At 42.7% G+C, this 20,599-nt stretch overlaps 2 protein-coding genes across 3 annotated transcripts in view; both read left to right on the forward strand.

Moving 5' to 3' along the window:
- The first annotated feature begins 72 nt into the window (after positions 1-72).
- Positions 73-5,871, forward strand: ccdc169 (coiled-coil domain containing 169). The gene is made up of 8 exons (XM_084565474.1): positions 73-237; positions 338-420; positions 587-697; positions 1,114-1,154; positions 2,166-2,264; positions 2,777-2,830; positions 3,185-3,261; positions 3,959-5,871. The coding sequence occupies exons 1-8, from the start codon at positions 161-163 to the stop codon at positions 4,146-4,148; spliced, it is 732 nt and encodes a 243-aa protein (XP_084421600.1). The 5' UTR covers positions 73-160; the 3' UTR covers positions 4,149-5,871.
- A 2,727-nt stretch (positions 5,872-8,598) lies between these two features.
- The window catches only part of dclk1a (doublecortin-like kinase 1a), a gene marked incomplete at both ends in the record, with an annotated part of 45,462 nt that continues 33,461 nt past the window's right edge, over positions 8,599-20,599 (forward strand). For both annotated transcript variants that reach the window (XM_084564610.1, XM_084564611.1), the window contains 2 exons: positions 8,599-8,959; positions 9,612-9,961. In XM_084564610.1, the coding sequence (XP_084420736.1) occupies positions 8,599-8,959; positions 9,612-9,961 (711 nt within the window). The remainder of the gene's footprint in view (positions 8,960-9,611; positions 9,962-20,599) is intronic.

Here is a 20,599-nt window from a genome sequence, read left to right on the forward strand (position 1 = left end):
CTTTACTACCTCAGGGGTACGAGCACTACATTTCGTGGGCGCGCTTCTGAACCTACTTCCTGTCGGGTCCAGCATAGACCGGAAACAGCGTTCTCCATGGAAACCACGAGCGACAAAACTTTTCTCCGCTCAAAGCTAGTTTGTTTTTTCCCCCAGAAACATGACTAAAGATAGCGACTACAGCAAATACGATTTGACACGACTCCAGGCAGAATTCGAACAAGAAAAGGAGATGAAGTAAGTTTGTTTGAAGCAATGTTATTTGTCACTAAAATGTGTATACCGTAAATGTTATCTGCTGCAAATAATTAGCATCTTCTGGCTCTCTTGGCTGCAGAGAAATGCTTGAAGAGTCGGTGTCTGACCTGCGTAGTACCATGAGTGAACTACAAGAAAGACTGAACAGTGTTGACGGGGAAGGTGAGTTTAAAACTAAAAATTTTAGAATATTGTTTTAGACACAGTGGAAAGATTTACCTAATAACAGATTATCTTAGCCCAATAACTTGTCACTTTTGATGTATCCTTCCACAAACAGGAATATAGTCTCACATTTTTTTCTCTGTTTTTTTTTCTGCTGTGTCAGGAAATGAGTGGAAGACAAGGTATGAGACACAGGTAGAGCTAAATGGACAGCTGAAAAGACAGATCTCACTCATTCATGAGAGACTGGAGGCCATACGAGGAAACCCCGTGGGTACGTTTCCACGCTTTTGAAACAGTTTGATGTAGGCGTTTTACTGAAATCTGTCAGGTTGAATTAAAAAAAAAAATCACGAGTCAAATACCTTTTATTGTTATACTTTCTTTGCACAAAGAATAGTATCATTGCAATACCTCTACAGAAAACTTGTAAACTTGGAAAACATCAAATTTGGACATCTTCTGTTTACACATACAAATATGGGTTGTTGGAGATTACCAACATCCCTTGAATGCACCACTCCTTAAGACCCTTCCAGCCAATCCTCTAATTTATCTGTGTTAGTGTATGTAACAGCACAAATGCAACAAAATAACACCAAATCTTCACTGCGGTATATTCACTTATCATAAGTTTGTATTTCAGTCCACACACACATAATGCTCACGTGTGCTCTTGTTTTTTCACAGATCGACTGGCCTCTATCCGATCTTACGATGACATGCCAGTAGTGAGTCCAAACATGTTTTCTGAGCAGGTTTTTTCTTGAATTATTTAGCTGCACCAGTGTTGTTTTGTGCAATTTACCGAACAGATAATGACACAACAGAGAGCTGGAAGTTTATATACAGTGAGACAGAAGCACACCAGCAGAGAGAGCCAGAGACACAGAATGAGCACAGAGAGGATTGTGATGCCAGCTGCTCTCCATCCTCCTCCCGTTGATGCAAGCTGAATAAACCACAGCACCGTAATCACGGGATTACAAACCATGGGAGAGTAATGCACACTAATTACAATGCTTTAGCACACATGAATACACACCACACACTGAACGGCTGCACAGTGCAGTCTAATTATTCGTGTGTTTGTGTGCCTGAAGGCAGAGCTAACAGAAACTCATTAGTGTATCGGAGGGGTGACTGTGAGATTGTAGATTGTAAGATGTGCGACCGTGACAGTAAGTTAGACATATGCATATAAATCTAGTACATTCGTTAACATCTGTCTTCTTACAGTTCCTAAACACATGACTGATACTTTAAATGACATACACTTTTAACACAATTATTAGATTTATAAAAATATATATAAAGAAACAGAATGCACGCATTTATGTTTTTGCTCCTCTAAATGCATCATGCAGCTGTCCACAAAATCTGGTCTAAAAGCATCAAACTGATTCCAAAAAACTGGTATTGACACCAACCCTAAAACACTGAATCATTAATGCTGAATGCAGCTGGTTATTTCGGGGCACAAGAACAAGTTCCAATTCGAGTAAAACTCATTATTGCTCTGCTCTGTGCCATAAATCACACATAGCCTCACAGTGTCTCAGCACTAATGTGTCTGTTTGCCTATTGAATAATGTATGAGCCTAATCCATTTTTGTACTCATGTTTTCTTGCATTAACTATTCTGTTATTGTTTGTTTTTGCTGTTGTTATCCTAGTGGAGGACACGGTGTAATTCAGGTACAAATCGAATTTTTGTAATTAATGGAAACATTTTGCTGTAGGAGACCCTGAGGCAGCGTCTGAAGCTCCTGACTGACGAGAAGTCTGACCTCCAGAGTCAGCTGATGGACTGTCATCTCCGGATTGAACAGGAGGGAAAGGTCTGAGTCTCAAATGTAACAGAGAACAGTGAGACGGATTTTGTCGGGGGTCACAGTGTCAGCTGGTCTCATTTTATTATTTCTCAGGCAAGCAGCTTTAGTTTTTTTCCAGAAAATAAATATTTCAGTTACTAATAACTATGATTAGCTATGGATTGAAAGAGATTTAGCAGATTTTTTTTTCATTTGGATTCCTTACTTTTTGACAGCCATTAATGCATATCAGTCACTAACCTTTGTCCTGTACTTTACTCCTACATTCTTTGTTTATTGTTCTGTTCAACTAACAGTGAGATATTAGCCGAACTACGGTTTAGTAAGCAGCATGGGCAGCCAGTAATCCCCGTAGTAATCTGTGGAGACTTTCTGAAATACACACACTCGCACATGCACACGCCGCAAACACATAACACACATTATACCCACAAGCAGACAGATTAGTGACAGCCAGAACCTTAGCTAATGGATGGATAAATGTGACAATGTGGCTTTCTGTTTCCTTCAAATATCAGGCATTTCTGAAAACCAATGATGAAAGGCGGGCATATCTCTCAGAAATAGCTAAGGTAAGCATTCAGAATGAAATGCATAGTAAGTGTATGCAATGGTTCAGCACTGCAAAAGGACAACTAATTCCTCTTGTGACAAACACTGCATTAAGTGTAGAGAACTGCTCTTCAGCTCTTCTCTTGCAGGCCTAGTTATGATTTCCCATTCACCCTCTTGTTATATAACAGGAGTTTCTGTTCAGTCAAAAAGTGAGTCAAGGACTTTCTGCGTTACGTTGCGACAAAACTGTTTTCTGCAGAGCTGAAAGTGGGTTACAGTGTGGCTCGCCTATATGTACATGTAGCTAAACTCTGTGTGAATTTATCCGGGTGCCCAAATGGCAATCACTCATCACTTGCCCTCTCTCACAGCTGTCTGCCACCCATGAAGCACAAAGACGACAGTACTCCACTCAGCCACAGAGGGCAGCGCAGAGCAAACACGTGAGGTCAGTTACAGGTGGTGGTCAAAATAATATGAGCAGTTTTGTAACATTGAGGGAGAACAAATCACATAACCGTGGTGAAACCATGAAATTAGATCAATTAATAAATCTCTCTGACTCTTTATATTACTATTTGACATACTGATTAAATAAAATCTCAGGATTCCCATGATTTGTTTTAGGATCAGACTCTGTATGAGTAAGAGTGTGTGATGTACGCCTACAGTCCCCCAGTTCTTTCTCTTCTTTCAGGGCTGTCCCGCAAGGAAAACCCAGACCAGTAGTTGTTCCTGTTCGCCCTCGCTGTCGATTTCTTTCTCTTTCTGTTTACGCTTTAATCCTATCTGTGGACACAGAGTTTCTTTTCTTGGATGCTTCCTGGATTCTGTCTCATTCTTCCTGACTGGCACTGTGAATTCATAGGACCTTAGTTACATTTTTAACTCTGTTTAACTGTAGGCTGCTCCATCTCCGTCTCTATTTTTGCTCAACTCTTCAGCTTTGTCAAACAGTCATCGCTGGTTGACGTAAATTGCATCACTGCCAGTGCACTGGTGCAGGAATATCACCACGGACACCAGATTTAAAACCCTGGTATACTGTGAAATACAGAGAGATTTACTGTACCTGGCATTTTTTATTTTTATTTCTTGTATGAGCAGACATGAATTAACGTACCGTACTCCATGTTATCTCCTAGAGGGAAGCAGACCAGCAGAAAGGCCGAGGCTAATTCTAAGAAGGAAAAAGAAGGAGAAGAAGATGGAGGAGGAGCGTGTGTGAAAGGAGGAGGAGGTGGTAGAGCAACAACAGATAGAAGAGAGGAGAAAAAATCCCAAAGGGCAAACAGGTTACCCACACTAAAGACATACCTGAAACACAATCCTTAACCCACACATTTTAAAAAATATGTGCCGGGTCTGGAATGATTGTACATGTCCATCAGATTCATGTGTTTTCTCAATGGCTGATGACACTGTACTGAAAATAATCCAGTTTCTGTGTATTCTTCCCACATGCCACAATCTGTATTTTGTTTAGTTTACACTTGATGCCAAGTATTACGCTAATTTAATACTATAAAATACTACTTTTGTACTAAAGTGTTTTTTAGAACGGTTGAGTAGTTAGGGAGAGATGTTTAAAAGTGGGCGATATTACGAGCTCTGTGCGTAGTGAGGTCATCTCCTACAGTTCCAAAAGCCTGCTGAGTCTGACATTTCTCGCGTCCCTGCAATTTATTTTGAAAGCGCCTCCTACGTCTTGCATTACGTAATCAGCACCACGTTCACCACTCTCACCGTGTGTAGTTCATCCGCGGAGCATACAGTCGCCCCCATCCCACCTACTGACCGCCTTCCTACTGACGTGGGTGTAAAAAGGCTGTATCCATAAGAGGTGAACATGAAAACTGCCAGAAGCACATATCTAAGATACAGGCTTGTAACCCAAATCAGCATGGATTACTCATTTAATTCTATTCTTTTAGCTCTATCTTATGAATATAGCAGCTTCTTTGTTCACTGTTTGATCTTTGAATACAGTGATGTCATCTTAATTAGCTCAGGGATCATAACCAAAAATCTTGCTTTGTTAAAAACAAGGTCAAAGTCAAAGAACAATTAATGAAAGGTGATTTATTCATGACCTTCCTGTGAGTTTACGGCCAAGTCTGGCGTAGCAGAGAGCTGCAGTGACAAGGGAACTGGCCTTTTACTAAAAGTGCAAAGATCACGCGCTGGTGTCAACAGCCATGAGACCTAGTGTTCTACTACCTGTTCTTCAGCATGACACGCAATGTCCACCTTCAGCTTGCTGTAATGTAAATTTCCTCTCAGTTTTTCAGCAGCCCAGCCATTCTTCTTTGCTTACGGACTCAAAACATTATATATTTTAGTGACACATCTGGTAAAAGAAAGCTTGTGTCTATTTTGGATGCAATTTCTCAAATACAGTATGAACACAGTCATTATTTCTTGGCCGATTCATTTAATTAGCCAACTGCAAAAACTATCAACTGATGACTCTTGCAGTACAAATCTTAATACTGTCATTTCTACCTTCAGGAGGCTTTTGTTTATTTGCTGGTATTGACTTTTGGATATGGTTGGCTGACTGCTGCAGTGACAGGTTGTTAGTGTTAGATTAATGACTTCATTTAAAGATAGCCAGTCCATATTGCCATATAAAGGAGTGAACACATTTGCAGGGAACCCCTCTCTCCTTCTTTCTCTACTATTTTTCTCTCTATTTTCTGTGCAGGCTCATTTATTTATTTTTTTCTTTAAGCACAACTCGCTGCATCCAGCCCATGAATCACACAAACACGCACAGTAGCCGCCTAGATGCCTTCTCCTGACAGGTGAAACACAATGACAAATCACTACAGTTTCTGTCACAACACCATGAATCACAGTGCGGCTCCTCTCTCGTGGTAATTCAGATAGTTTTGTTCTTTCTGTACTCATCATGTTTAAGCTCCAGACAATACACTGTCTACACAAGTGCCTATGTGTGTATGTGTTGTCTATAAAAGACTTATTTGGGCATGTTCACGCATGTTCTGTCTTTCAAAATTTTGTCAAAATTGTAAAGCATAAAGATGAAGTGATTATTGGCAGAATGGACGGGGCGTTTTTTTTTGTTTTTTTAGAATGCGTTGACAGACTGAGTGTGTGGGCTTTTGAATGTCTCTCCTCGTACATGACATTACGACAGACTCCAGACGGGATTCGCCACCGTGTGAGTCATCAATCAGACTCCCATGTTCATTGCTATTCACGTCACAGGGTTGCAGTAGCAGGAATGTGGTAAATTGTGCTTTTACGTGTCGACTTTGAGCCAAAAAGTGGCTGTTCTGCACCCCTGAGAGAACACTGAGAGAAGTTCTTGTCATGGAAAAAGTACTTCCTGTCCTTTAAATTCCAGCATAGGAGAAATAGTAGATCATGTAGTAGGTCATAAAACTGTCCAGTCAACATTAAATACCGTCTAAACAAGAAGCTGGATTTACAGATAAATTACAGTGTGCCTGACACTTTAATAGTCTTTGTCACACAAGCCAGGAATCTCAATCTCTTTCTGCACAAGTCATTTAGTTGTCAGAAAATTGTCTAAACATGCTTTAGGAGAAAATACGGCCTCTCTGACAAGCTTGCACTTGCATTCAAGACCTATCTCACATTCAGTCGTTTCGTTTGTATGTTTCCCTTCGTTATTTAAATACACTAGGAAACACTCCAGCTAGCTTTTCTTTTGAAAACGAGACCACATCCACGACTGTCCCCTATCCTTGTCCTCCATCTTTCTTCCAGCCGGCCTAAGGACACTCTCCCCCACATGTGCCCTCTTTTCCTCAGGATTAATTTCGGAACACCTTGTCATCCCTCTAGTTTGTGACGCACACTGTGTCCCCGTGTGTGTCTCTCTCTCCCTGAAATAGCAAAATTAGTGTGTGTGTGTGTGTGTGTGTGTGTGTGTAAGGGGGGGTGATTTTTCTGTCACTGTCACACACTAGCAGATGGATTCATATGAATTCATGTCACGCAAGTAGGTCTGCTCAGGGAAGGAGTCTGGGAAGGGGCAATAACAAACTGTATCGGACCATTTTGGACAAAGATGTCGTTATGTAAATGCAAACAAAGGAGAAGACTGCATAATGAAGCTGTGACGTGCACAACATGTAAAGCAATGCATTCTCCTGCGGCTTGAACCATCACTAGTACAGACACACACACAGAGGAACTGGGTGATCAGAGGCTTCCCCCTGCAGTCAAACTTCAGAGCTTATGGGAAGAAGAAAGCTTATGATAATGAGACGGCAGCATCCTCTCCGTCTCTCAACTCTCTGTCTGTAATTGTAAACTGTAATTCGATATAAATATGTTAAAGTCACTTAGACTTAATAATTTCGGTTGCATCTTCATAGAGGAAAGTAAAAAAAAAACTGAACTTGCGCTCACCATGTGGATTTGTGTGTAGCTACAGTGGAGTTAGTGTTACATAACAGCTCACATGCAAACATTGTTGCTGGTTAAACATAAAGCTGCTCTGGGCTTCTGGGATCTAAAGTAGTTCTCAGCACAAAAACACGTGCCGTTTCTATTTCAGGTTTTGATTTTGATTCGATTTTTTTATTGTTCTCATTCACAAACATGTATTTGAAATGAAAATCAAATAGGTTCAGCTAAGGATGAGACCTGTCATCTACTCCGACCAGAGAATCTTCTAGAAATGTGTCAGTGAAAGGTTCAAATTTTTATAAATGTGTCTCCTACAATTGTGCAACTGAGCATCCCTTCCCCCAGCTGATTCGTGTTTTCAGGGCTGCGAGGGGTTCAGAACCTGCAGCCTCCACACAGCACGGGTGGGAAACGTGGGTTTGCATCTTAATCGTGGGTGTTGGGGGGGGGACGCCGAATGGAAATCACGACAGAGTGACGTGGAGGAGGAGAGAGGGGGTGGGTGAGATAGAGAATGGGAGGGGGGAAGCAGCTGCTGCCTAGTCCATTTCCAGTTCAGTTCAGCCTCTGCTTCTTGCTCATTACGCACACACACACATACACACACAAACAAACGTATACGCTGGTGTTTGGTGGTGGTGTTGCGCATCAACCGGACAACAAAGGGACGCGCGGCGGGGGGCTCACTGCGGCCAGGACCAGGTTACCAGCATCCAGTGGCAGCTTCAAGCTCACTGAACTCCTTTTTTTCCTCATCTACTGGGTAATCAACCATCAGTCAGGCTGGAGGTGACCGTCACTGAGGCGCTAAGTGCTGTCGTAGGTAAGCCTCTGAATGTGCGTTGTTATTTATGATCTGCCTTAAAAACACACTTCTTTATGTTTTTAGCGAGTCATGCCTCTTGATCCAAAGACTGAAAAGTGAAATACATATTACACATTTCACATAATCATTTGAAGTGGTGTTAGATGTATTGTTAAGTTGAGGGCTGCTGTGCGTCCGGCTGTGCGCCTATATCTCTGAATATTTATAGGCTGTGGGGGTGAATTAATAGGTTATTATCGATTCGTGACTGTCGCTCTCTCCATCCGTCTGCGCCCTAGAACAACTCAGGCTGCTCTCTGTCAGACGGTCATGAAGCACACTGTCCACTGCTCGGCTTAAGAGCACTTAATCTGTCATTAGGGAGTTATTTTGAGACCGTGCACCGGCGACGGACACCGGCTGGCTACTTTTAACAGCCGTCCACCCTCTCCCGCGTTGCTTTTCTTTCCTTTTTTTTGGTTAAGTTATTCGTCAGCGAAGAACTTTTCGCTTAACATCCGACTCCTCGTTTCCCCAGACAGTACAGCCGTACTCGTGAGCCTCAGTAGCGAAATGGAGATGGAGCATTTCGACGATCGGGACAAAGGTCAGAGGCACAGCCGGTCCAGCGCGAGGATGAACGGGGTGCCGAGCCCCACGCACAGCGCCCACTGCAGCCTGTACCGGACCCGGACCCTGAAGACCCTGAGCGCGGAGAAGAGAGCCAAGAAGGTGCGTTTCTACCGCAACGGGGACCGGTACTTCAACGGGATCGTATACGCCATCTCAGCAGACCGGTTCCGGACCTTTGACGCGCTGCTGGCGGACCTGACCCGCTCCTTGTCCGACAACGTCAACCTGCCACAGGGCGTCCGGACCATCTACACCCTGGATGGCACCAAGAAGATCACGAGTATTGAGCAGCTGGTAGAAGGTGAGTTTACAGCTACACCTGGAAAAAAAAAAAAAATGTTTGCAGTCCTTGACATTTCTCTCATCTATGTAAAAAAAGATCAACGTCTAGGCTTATAATACAAAACAGCTGGACATCTCATCCTCCCTCTCTCTGAAAGAGTTAACACCTCCTGACCTGTGAGCTGCCATGTTGTGTGATCCTGTCCTCTCCCCTTCCTGTTATATACAGTCAGGTGACCAGACAAGACTGTAGAGAAGAGAGCAGTCACAGCCTTTAAGCCATTTATATATACATACTGGTTTGAAATCAGACTCAACAAGATGTATTAATGGGCACTGGTCCATAAAATGGCTAATCTAATTTACCACACTGTGCATGATTATTATAAAGATTATGTCACTCATTTAATGGCCATATGGTAATACAGAGCTACAGTAGGCTGTTTCGGCTCAGATTAGCTCTCTCTTGATCTCTTTTACACTCTAATACACGCTAATGGTATCAAATCATTGTAAGTGACACGGGAAGTGCTATAAATCTTTAACATTAGGTTTGGTTGACATTATGTATGAAGTGTATACGTAAGAAAAGTTGTCAGGAAAGCAGAAAAGCAAGCTTCAAACTATCCCTAATGGATAATAATTGTTATTTCCCCCCCAAACACCAACAGGTGACAGCTATGTGTGCAGCTCCATCGAAGCTTACAAAAAGTTGGATTACACGAAGAACGTCAACCCCAACTGGTCGGTCAATGTCAAGGCCTCGGCGGCAGCGGCCCGCGGGCCTCCCTCCCTGGGCAGCGCCAAGGCCGGTGCCCCGGAGAGCCGCGAAAACAAGGACTTCATCCGTCCGAAGCTCGTGACAGTGGTGCGGAGCGGAGTGAAGCCCCGCAAAGCCGTGAGGATCCTCCTGAACAAGAAAACGGCCCATTCCTATGAACAAGTCCTGACCGACATCACTGACGCCATCAAGCTGGACTCTGGAGTGGTGAAGAAGATCTACACGCTGGAGGGCAAACTGGTAAGAAGTCCTTGTTCATTTCATTTAAATTTGCCTTTCTGTTGTAGCAAATAACATCTGACTTGGTTTTGTGATGGCTGCCACAGATTGTTAGCCTGCACTGCATATAGAGGCAATCTCTCTCAATACAACCAGTGAGAGCTGATGTTTTGGTGCAAGTGTCACACATTATGAGTGGTTCCCAAGAGAGAAACAGAGTGGGAGATATTGTGTTGTAGTTTTGTACATGGTTTTATGTGCAACGAAAGGAGCCGAGTCATAGACTATAACAGCCATCCTTACTTCATGAATATGCTGGTTTTATTTTGCTCGGAGAGTGGAATTAAAGATTAACAGGCAGGCACAAGGATCAAAAATGCTAAATATTTAACGATCGCACTTCCGTTTTTGCTCCTGAGCCTTTTATGAATGAAGACACATCCGCGGCCCTGTTCATAGCCAGAGCAGTGGAGCTGAAGAGTGACACAGAGACTCTGAAAGGTCAAGAGAAGGTAAAGATGAAAGAAATCTATGAATGGAGTCTGGGTTCTCACCCACGCTGCAGCGATGTGTGCCAGAGCTCTACCTCCGAACACCGAAAATAAATCAGAGTCACGTCCCCCCTGACAGTCCACCCACCTATCCAGCTCCCTCTCTCAGCTATGGAGGGAGTCACTATAAAAAGATCATGGTTTAAAACAGCTCTGAGTATGAATGTGCTGTATTATGCATTAACCCAGTGCACATAATCTTCACTATATATACAGTAAAAGTAGATGGTCCCATGTGCGTAGAAATGACACTGAACCCGACCTGCACTAGCTGAGTGAGATCAAACAAGCTTTCTCTTCGGTTCACGTTTGTGTTTCTCAGTGAGGAGACAGCGCAGAGAAAAAAAAAGACGCCATCTCTGCCAGTATGTCAGGGTTCTAGCCTTTACATGTGTCATGCTTTAACTCTCTGATCTCTTCCTGTTTGCCTTCCTGTCACCTCCCCATCTCCGGTGCCACTTTCCATCGACACTGTTTCTGTCTGTCTGGCTGTCTGTCTGCGTGCTCCCCTCTCGCTGCCCCTCTCTTGGTCACGGTCACGCTGTCGCTCCGAGGTTATTGAATGTAGTGACACAGGGCCGCTCTTCTCCTGGCAGCAGCATTAGAACGACACGATCCTTTTGAAACAGATTGTGTCGGACATCAAGGCCGTCCTGCCATTTTGTGTCGTACAGCGGTGATCATGTCCTAAATGGCCAATTTGTGACTCACGCTCATGAATATACTCCTCGTCCCATGGCCCTTTCATCCTTAATGGACATTTCGGTGCTCTGTGTTATTCCAGTTCTAAAGATTAATCTTCCTGTGTTTACACTGGCATGTCCTCCTGTCCCCAAAGCCACCCTATCTGTTTAACGATCCACTATTAACTCAGCAGGAAGTGACCTGCTAGATCTCAGCACCAGCCAATCAAATCCCAGCATCGGGTTTTCCTCCAGAAACCTCCTGTTGGGGATTAAACTCACACTTTTGCACAATGCCCGCTAACCTTGTGGTCGCTATTGGTTACAGTTATCGTGGAGATTACACAATAAAAGCTGCTCTCCCTGTATTCACCCCTCCGTGATTGGAAGTAAGACTATTATGGCTATGCTATTTTTAGACACGGTATTGATTGGGCCTGTAGGCATGGTAACATGCTCGCTGCCAAATTGGCTGTGCTGGGCTGGGCTGAGTGTAAAACCAACTCCTCCTCGTTCCTATGTCTGATTTTGCATGCAGGCGTGGGTTAGTGCCTGTGGGAGAATGTGGGATCTTAATACAAAATGGAATTCAAAGATTAAGAAACAAATAAGAAATCAAATGCCGTTTATAAGCTGGTTCAGAGCATCTTTGCATAGAACTGGTTCCATGTGTGTTTCCTGCATTAGAAGAAATCCTTCACGAGATGTAAAGCTCCTCCAGGTTTCTGAATGTTTGAAAGGTTTTCTACACGCTAGATAAGCCCATAAGAAGTTTAACCCCCTATGAAATGTGGTTAATCTATGTTCACTTGACCATTAAAGAGAGAGAGAGAGAGAATCAGGCTTATTATTACAGAAAAATAACCATAATAGCATCAAATTTCAGCTAATATGTCTGTTTTCTGAAATATTTTTGAACACGTACAGTATATACATTATGTTTAGATATAAATCTGAAGAAAACATGAGGACGAAAGCAGAAGGAAGGAGTTATGTCACAACTACTGATTAAGCTGCGTCTTAAAGCACTTGAATATAAATTATTGAATATCAGGAGTGTGCGAGAGGTAATTACCTGAGTGTGCCTAAGGATAAGGTTACTTTAAGGGTTAAGTAAAATCCACGTGTCATAGTGCGAACATGCAGGGGACATGCATATGCTTTTGTGTGCGGGCTGCTGCCGTCAGCCGAGCCACGTCAGTCATTGAGCTTACAGCAGAAGTAGGTTTCTGGGCCTGACTGCCAGTAACGTAGCGTCCCAGCAGAACTGCAGAGCCTAGAGAGGGAGAGAGAGAGAGAGAGAGAGAGAGAGACAGCATCCGAGAACCGGAGCATGGGCGTCTTACCTTCATTAACCCCTGTAATGAGGCCAGAGGCCGAAGAGAAGGGTTTAGATGTACGAGGATTGTCAGAAGTTCAGTTGAAATCAAATTACTGCAGCTAAAGTGAGTTGAGTTGAATAATGTATTTACTCTGGGTCTGTTTTCAACTACAGCCTACTTTTCACTATGCTTTTTAAGAGTCTGTTCTTGCGAATATATGAATTTGTTCCTGACTGTGCTCTGGAGCTTTTCAGTACTATTGCCAATATAGTAATTGGGTTTTGGTTGTAATCCCCTTAGGGAAACCATTCATAAGTATTTTTTGGGCATTAGATGCCACCTTTTGGTCCCACTATTAAATTTCACTGATTATAAAGTTCAGCAGTGTCCTGTACCCATCACTAGCCTTTGCATGTTTGGTTTAAAACTATGGTGTTTGTGTTTGTTTCAGTATTTCCCATTCAGAGCCAATAAGACCGAGATGGAAATACAGATGGACAACATATGACAGGCCGTCTTGTAGAGCATCTCACGTGCAATATACTCTCAGAGCTTACTCTACCCTGATCATTTTGGGGATCACATTTCCATTTGTAATGCGAGACTCTAGGTGAAGAAGACTAGATCAGGTTCCGCCCCCACCGCTATATTGATTCACCCACTACCTCTGGTCTCACTAAGTCCGTTTTATTTTTAGATCCGTCCCCTCTCCTTTGGGGTTACTTCATCCTCATATTTCTCGGCAAGCTCTTCACCTTCACCGGTTTCTATGATGATTTGATGCAGTTGCCTAGGAACCGGCTGACCTGCCGTGATGTCACACAGTAGACGGTAGCGGTGGGATGGTGTAGCTTGGCAGGTCTGATCAAGAAGACAGGAGACCCGTAAGTGGCTTAGGATGCAGGCATGGCTAATACATCTAAGCTCTGTTTACACACAGACACTATGTCGGACCCCAGCTGGCAGCCTTGAGCCCTGTGAGGCTCACGCATACTTAGGCAGGGATAGTGACACACGCGCTTTTTTTTTAATGGACTCATCTAGATTTCTGCTCATGCATCGCTCGCCATTAACTTCAGGCAATTACTAACCAGTGCATGCAGCGATGCCACTTACTCATCTCTTAGGTTGGTTGCATTCTATTATAGAGAGCCTCACTAATGAGACCCTTTAGTATGTATCTCTGTGGGTTCAGTTTTGGGCAAGTGGTACAATTCCCACATTGACCTCCCATGCTGAAAAGACAGGGCTTACACAAAACAGTGCGAACATTTTTCATTTTCAGTACATCGGCTCGCCAAGAATTGTTTCCACTTAGTTCCGTGGTCCGGAGAGGTTTGGTGGTTTAGTTACTGTATGCACTGTATGTATTTCCAAAATTAAATGATGAATTGGCATGGAATTTAAATTATACATTCATGGTCCTCAGGGGGGATGAATCCTACCGACTTTGATCATCAGACGTTTCCCTTCCACGATCACAGCCGTACGATGTTCTCTTTGGTTTTTGATTGGATACCTCTTAAGCTATTTTAGCTTTAGCCTCTCTGCGTTTGGTATTAATTATCAAACGCTAGCATGCTAACGTGTTATATTAAGACCCTCTTAAAATCAGCGTGTTAGCATTGTGAACGCTAGGAGGCTAGCATTTAGCTCGAAGCATCACCAGAGTTTCAGAGAGCACAGGCTCACAGAAACGTTAGCATGTCTGTGGCCTTGTATTCTTGATTTTTGTGCGTACGCCTGTGCGTGTTGAATAAGACTTCACAGAAGGAATGATTTGCTCTTATTTAGACTGACGTGTCTGAATAATTGATGTTGCAGTTGCTTGTTATCTCTAGCTTGCCCCTTGCTGCTTTTTAACATGTTTTGTCCTTGTAGCAACATGTTGCATATTATTATTATTTGTATGTTTTGTCCTCCCTTTTAATATATAGCACTCAGTATACAGTGGCTGTTTTGTGTGCTCATTAAACATCACACAGAGGTTTAATGTAGGAGAAGTGTGAAGATGGACCACTTGTTCACTATCTGCAGTGCAGCTCTCTCTTCTCAAACCGCATTGTTGGCTTATTTTTCTCCTTGTTGGCAAGGCCGGAGAGCTTTTAATATCCTTTTTATCGTCCTCTTCTGTACTCCGCAGCCTCCTTCTCCTCCGTATCTCGCATTTTCTTTTTGTTTTCAAATCTTCCCTCCACCCTTAACGCCCTCTCTTATTTATCGCCATCATTCTTTATCCTCTTACATAATGTTTAGTTTTTATTCTCTTTATGTCTGTCAGCCATCTTCCTCCCGCCTCGTTCACTTATTTTCTGTCTTCCTCTTTCTGGACACATTCCATTATTTTTTACGGCTACTTAGTCCTCGTTTAATTAGCACACTCGGCGTGCACACCCAAATCCAAGAGCTGCGACATATGGCTCTCTCACCCCCACTCTTGGTTTTTCCTTGTCTCTTTTCCTCTTTGTGTGCTCCCCCCCCCCATCGTCTCCTCTTTGGTCGGTATCCAGCTCTGCAGGTACTTTAAAGAAGGTGCCACGTCAATATCATAGAGAAATAGGGCGTAATATGAAGTGCAGGGATTATGTCACGCTCACATACAAAGCATTTAGCTGTTTTGAATCTTTGTTGGACGCGTTACATGTTGATGAGGTCACTTTTTGTTCTGTATAGGATCATTGTGAGGTCCATCTGCTCCTGCTGATCTGCTGAGTCACAGCTACTCAGCACAGTGTGTGCTTCGGGGATGTTGGTATACAGTGTACTAGCCACTGTACAGTGTATTTGCAGTTAGAGACACTGGTGGTAAATGGCCTGTAGCGCATTGTTCAGCAGAAATCCTCAGATTACACCTCTGCTTTTGTGCGTAACAGGTTATTTAGAAGGTGTTTTTTGACACAGTTTTTTTTTTCCTTTGTCTACTTCTGATTCAGTTATCCAGCCTGTCTGTGTCTCTGTCTGCCAGTGAAGAGTGACTGTAGCAAACTGGAGGGCTGATTGTAGCCAGAGGACGTCCTGCCAAATTAGGATCAATGGCAGACATTTCCAACACCGGCAGACTGTTGAGAACTTAGTCACAGCACAACTTCATATCACATACAGGCACTGTCTGAGTCATTCACTCCCTGACTCACTCACTAACTAATGTCTCAAATGAATCTGTATTCGAAAGACTGTGCCCAAGCTTCAGGGCTTTAGTTGCTTAGAAAGAGCCGGGGTGACTTATTTCTACTTTCAGATTAGACTTTATCAAATCCCAACAATGCTTTTTCAAAATAGCAGGGAGGCAAAAATGTTGTGGTTCGCTTAGAAGCTTCTGAGAAGTTGCACCATCTCAAATCTTTATATAATTAAATATTAATGAGTGTGATTCTTCTGATATGATACATAACACATTTCTTTGAGTAAATTCCTGCATCTGTAGAGTTTCAACTTCTTCTATAGTCATAAAAAATCCAAGCAGCTAATAAATCATTTCAGTAATGTTTTTTATGTCTGAGTTGCCAGTGAATCAATTATTTCTGTCTGCCGGTATAAATCTCTGAGGTTTATTCTGCGTGTTTTAAGTACATCTCTTTTTTATTAATATTGTTCCAGATGTAGAGGGACCACATGATTGGGACATTTGTATTTAGGACAAAATGAATGCGGTAGATTATGGCATAGATTTCCTCTGCTATTATAAGGGCTGTTTTTCTCAAACAAATATGAAAATATTAGATTAGATTAGATTATACTTTATTTATCCCACAACGGGGAAATTCACCCGTTACAGCAGCAGAAAGTGTAATATACACCACGGAATTTGAAAAATAGAAAGGCAGAAACACAATAACAAGGAAAAAACAATCAACAAAGGAATAAGACACAAATATACAAACAGTACTGGTTATAAAAAGCAGCCTGGTGTGGGGAACTTATAGGAGAGTATTGCAAAGTATAGTAATCATGGTATAAATAAAAAAAATATATATTGTAAGAAACAGTAACAGTGCAATGTAGCATGGTGAAAAACAATTGTAGTTTAAGTAATATAAAATAATATTGCAAAGTAAGTGGTAAAAAATAAATATAAATAACAGTGCAAGGTTTTATACAATATGTATAATCTGGCTTGTTAGTTGGAGCAAACAAGACATGTATGTATGAGACGACATTTATTACTTTCTGACATGTTATAGACTAAATGATTAATTGAGAATCTTGGCCGATTATTGATCTACCATTACAAGAATATTTAGTCGCAGCCTTGATTCTCAATGAAGTGGCAAACAAACACCCTCAAGTTAGTCTTGACTGCTCGATCACTGCCCGTCTAAATGATCCTACAATCACTCACTCAGTTGCACCAGTGGAACATGTGTACCGACACGTTCTGCTCATTAATTCAGCTCAGTCGTAACTCGTAATATATGTGTATGCGCACTTATTCTTGAAAATGGATGTGGGCCAACAGCTTCAAGAAAGGGAGGAGGGTAAGATAGATCGATAAGAGGAGTGACCATGAAGGAGAACCAGTTACGGAGTGAATAATTAGGTTAGAGCAAAAGGGAACAGGTAAAGAAAAACACGACAGGCCAAATAAGATGACGTGAATGACAAGAGACAAGTAGTTGGCTTTTGGGATAATAGTGCTCCATGATTCCTTGTGAGTTATTCGTTTCATAGCAGCGAAAAAAAAAAGTGTTTTAGACACATGATGGACAGGAAAATGCTGTCAAATTTTCGAAGAAAATACGTCCACAGAAAGTTTGCTTTCTCCCTGTGGAGAGCAGAAGCTGTTACATAAGCTGTTATGCAACAGAGCAGCCAGGCAGGCAGGCAGTCAGTCTGCTGTGGTGCTTTGAGGTGAACAGTAACACCAGAGCCAGCTCAGCCCGCTGCACAGTTAATTGGCTTCACGTCACCACTGCTCTCTTTTCTTCTGTTAGTTTTTTAGCTCTTCGTTTTCCAGGCTCCCTCTGTCGTTTCTCATCTCCTCTCGTTTGTCTGGTAATATGGGGGCTGTTGGGAGTGTGCTGATTGAAGCACCGGGAGGTCATGTGGTGTGTGAGTCCTCCCTCGGGGGTGCGGATGGTTTTATCCTCCCCCTCTTGCCTGTCTCAGATGGATCTCTGTCTACCTGTGCTCTTGTCAGGTGGTGTAGATCTTTTCTTCCTCATTTCTGTGTCTACTTTGGGCCCAAAACGGGGATTAGACAATGATTTATAATCCCCTGGAGGAGAAGGAAATGCATTTAGGCTTTTTCATGTGAAGAGTGGGAACTTTTTCTACAGATATATTAATATTCTTTTCTCTCTCTCTCAAACCTAATGCCTATTAAATATTTAGGTAGGTCTTGTTAGAAAACAGCTAATTTCTTTAAATTAAAATTTAAATACAATGACGTTCCCGCACACTAAACTGAACACACAACATTTGTGTTCAACTCTAGGCCACATACTCTGTGCAGTTCTGAAGTGTTACTGCCTCAACGCGTTGCTCTTTAAATATTAAAGCTTTGTCAGTCAGTATTGTATTTTTCATCCCTCTCCCCCTTTTCATCCCTTCACATGAGAGGCTGCGCGTGATCGCAGCGAAGGCTTTGCTCTTTCTGTTTCTGCATCTCTTTATTTGTATCAGTACGTCCATCTGTTAATCCGTCCGTTTGACTGTCTTTCAGTCTCTGTCGGTTTGTCCGTCCGCTACTTCAGAGCAGCAGGGCACTTGGCCCTGTCGGCTGTCTGCAGTCGTTTCAGCACCGTGGACAGCTCCACTGATCTGAGCTCCTCTGGCAGAACACAGCCACAGCTCATCCCTCCAAAATGTGGTCTTTCTGTGGGCTGGATTATGTTGACCTCACCGTGTCCTCTGTGTAACTGCTGAGAGTCTGCTGTGGTGCAGGAGATTAGTGGTTGAGTCTTTTTTTTTTTTTTTTTTGCCTTGTAGCTCTCTGTTTGACTCTCAGAGAAATGCCTCTGTTTCTTACCAAAGCACGAGCAAATACAAAGACAACAGTTAAATTAAACACTTGTACTGCAAGTATGCGTGCAGATTAATCTGCACGCATACTTGCAGTACAAGTGTTTAATTTAACTTGTTCTCATTGTTGATTAATGCATACACCGACCACCTTCCTAATATTGTGTAGGTCTCCCTTGTGCCTCCAAAACAGTGGGGGCCTTTGGGTCCTATGGGTTGAGGGGAGGGGTCTCTGTGGATCATCCCACAGATACTTGATCAGTTTGTGATCTAGTGAATTTGGAGGCCAGGTCAACACCTTGTGCTGTTCTTCATGTTTTTTTTTTTAGTTGTTCCTAAACCGTTTTTGTGTGTGTGTCTGTGTCAGGCTGCATCCTGCTGGGGATGGCTGCTGCCATTGAGGAGTGTCATTGCTATGGGGTGGGGGTGTCTGGTCTGGTCTAGGTGGGTGCTACATGTCTAAGTCACATCCACATGAATGCCAGGTCCAAAGGTTTCTCAGCAGAACGCTGAATTGAATCCTTACTTTGCTTACACTGTCAGTGGTTTTAATGTTGTGGCTGATCTACACACAGTCCAACGACTAACACAATACAAGATAGAGAAAAAAATAAAGTGACACAACCAGAAAACATTAACATTTTTGCTTTGATAAATGAACTGACTATCACTCACTGTTTCAGCTCATATTTTTTAGAAATGAATACACTTACAGTCGCCTTGACATTGTAACGCTTCAGCTACCTTTGACTGGCTGTCAGAAATCCCCTCTAAAAAGTGAGGAGCTGGCAGATGAGTCCTGGAGCAGACCTGATATCTGACAGGGAGACAGAAATAGCTGATCAGAATGAGCAGAGCGTTGTCACCGATGATTTGTTCCCAGCTGTTGATTCTCGGGAGCTGCTGGCGAGAACCAGGAAAAACTTTGCACTGTCAAGTCTGTCAGAAGCTGTGGTGGCTTATGGTCATTTGTGCATGTCTTCTGATCCAAAACAAACATTGAGACGGTACATACGTTAATGTGGTTTGTGCACACCACACTGCAGAGAGCCTGGCTGAAAACATTTGATTTCTGCTTTGAATTTTTTTTGGTTCTCAATCAGAAATAGTAGCTACTGTATTTAGTAGGCCACACATCTACTTTGTGACATTTTCTTCAGTCATTGTCACTATTTTATTAATGAAACAAGATATCTGACGAACTTAAACTTGATGATTCATTATCAAAAAAAGAAAGAAAGTGTGGCTACATCTCGAGAGTTACCTTAACTTAGGTTTTATCTAAGGACATGGCTAGATTGCGTAATTTGTGGTGAGAAGGCAGCTAATGACAGCATGAGGCCAAGCAAAATAAAACACCAGGAGGCTATTGGTGAAGGTCACAGTACCAGAAAAGCTTTTCAAAGCGCAGACGGTGATATACAGTACACACAGCCACAGAGACAGCACAGTATTGGAGAGCACGTAATCAAATCTGCCCGCCTGGAAATTGTGTGTGTGGCCCACAGGTGGTGGAGGAAGCGAGAAAGGAAGGACGGGGCAAAATAAACAAGCCGAACAAATGCATTCAACAAATCGTTTGAATGTATCCAGAGAGAGCTGTAAACCTCACTGCGCCATCCCACCTCTAAGTCAAATGCACATCTGTACGGTGACTTTATTATTTATGTGCGGGCATGCCACAGCCAGGAGCAGTCGAACCATGTCATAGGCTCAACGAGAGGCTGGGTCTTGTGTTCAGTCGGGAACCTGTTGCTGCAGGAAATATGTGGGAGCAGTAAAGAAACATGAAATCGTGTTTAGGCTGATACATGCATGGGCATGATGTCATTCAAATGCAAATCTAAAGCCAGTGTTTTCCCAAAACATTTTCCTGAGGTTGAGATTACAGACACGAGGGTACACACCAACACTTAGATCCATCTATCTATCTATCTTCTCCATATACTGTGAATGCTTCTTCATCCTTTTTTGATATATCCACAACTTCCACATAGTTTGTTTGTGCCCAATAATTCTGAGGCTTAATGCGGTCTCTGTCAAACATCAGATAATCAATCCGGCCTTGTGTGCCTTTCAGGCTGTGCTGTAGCTGTGCTGGTGCTCCCTGAACATCTTGGTTATTAAACAGTGCCACCGTGT

Source organism: Chelon labrosus (assembly GCF_963514085.1).
Source record: "Chelon labrosus genome assembly, chromosome: 17".
NCBI classification, from domain to species: Eukaryota; Metazoa; Chordata; class Actinopteri; order Mugiliformes; family Mugilidae; genus Chelon; species Chelon labrosus.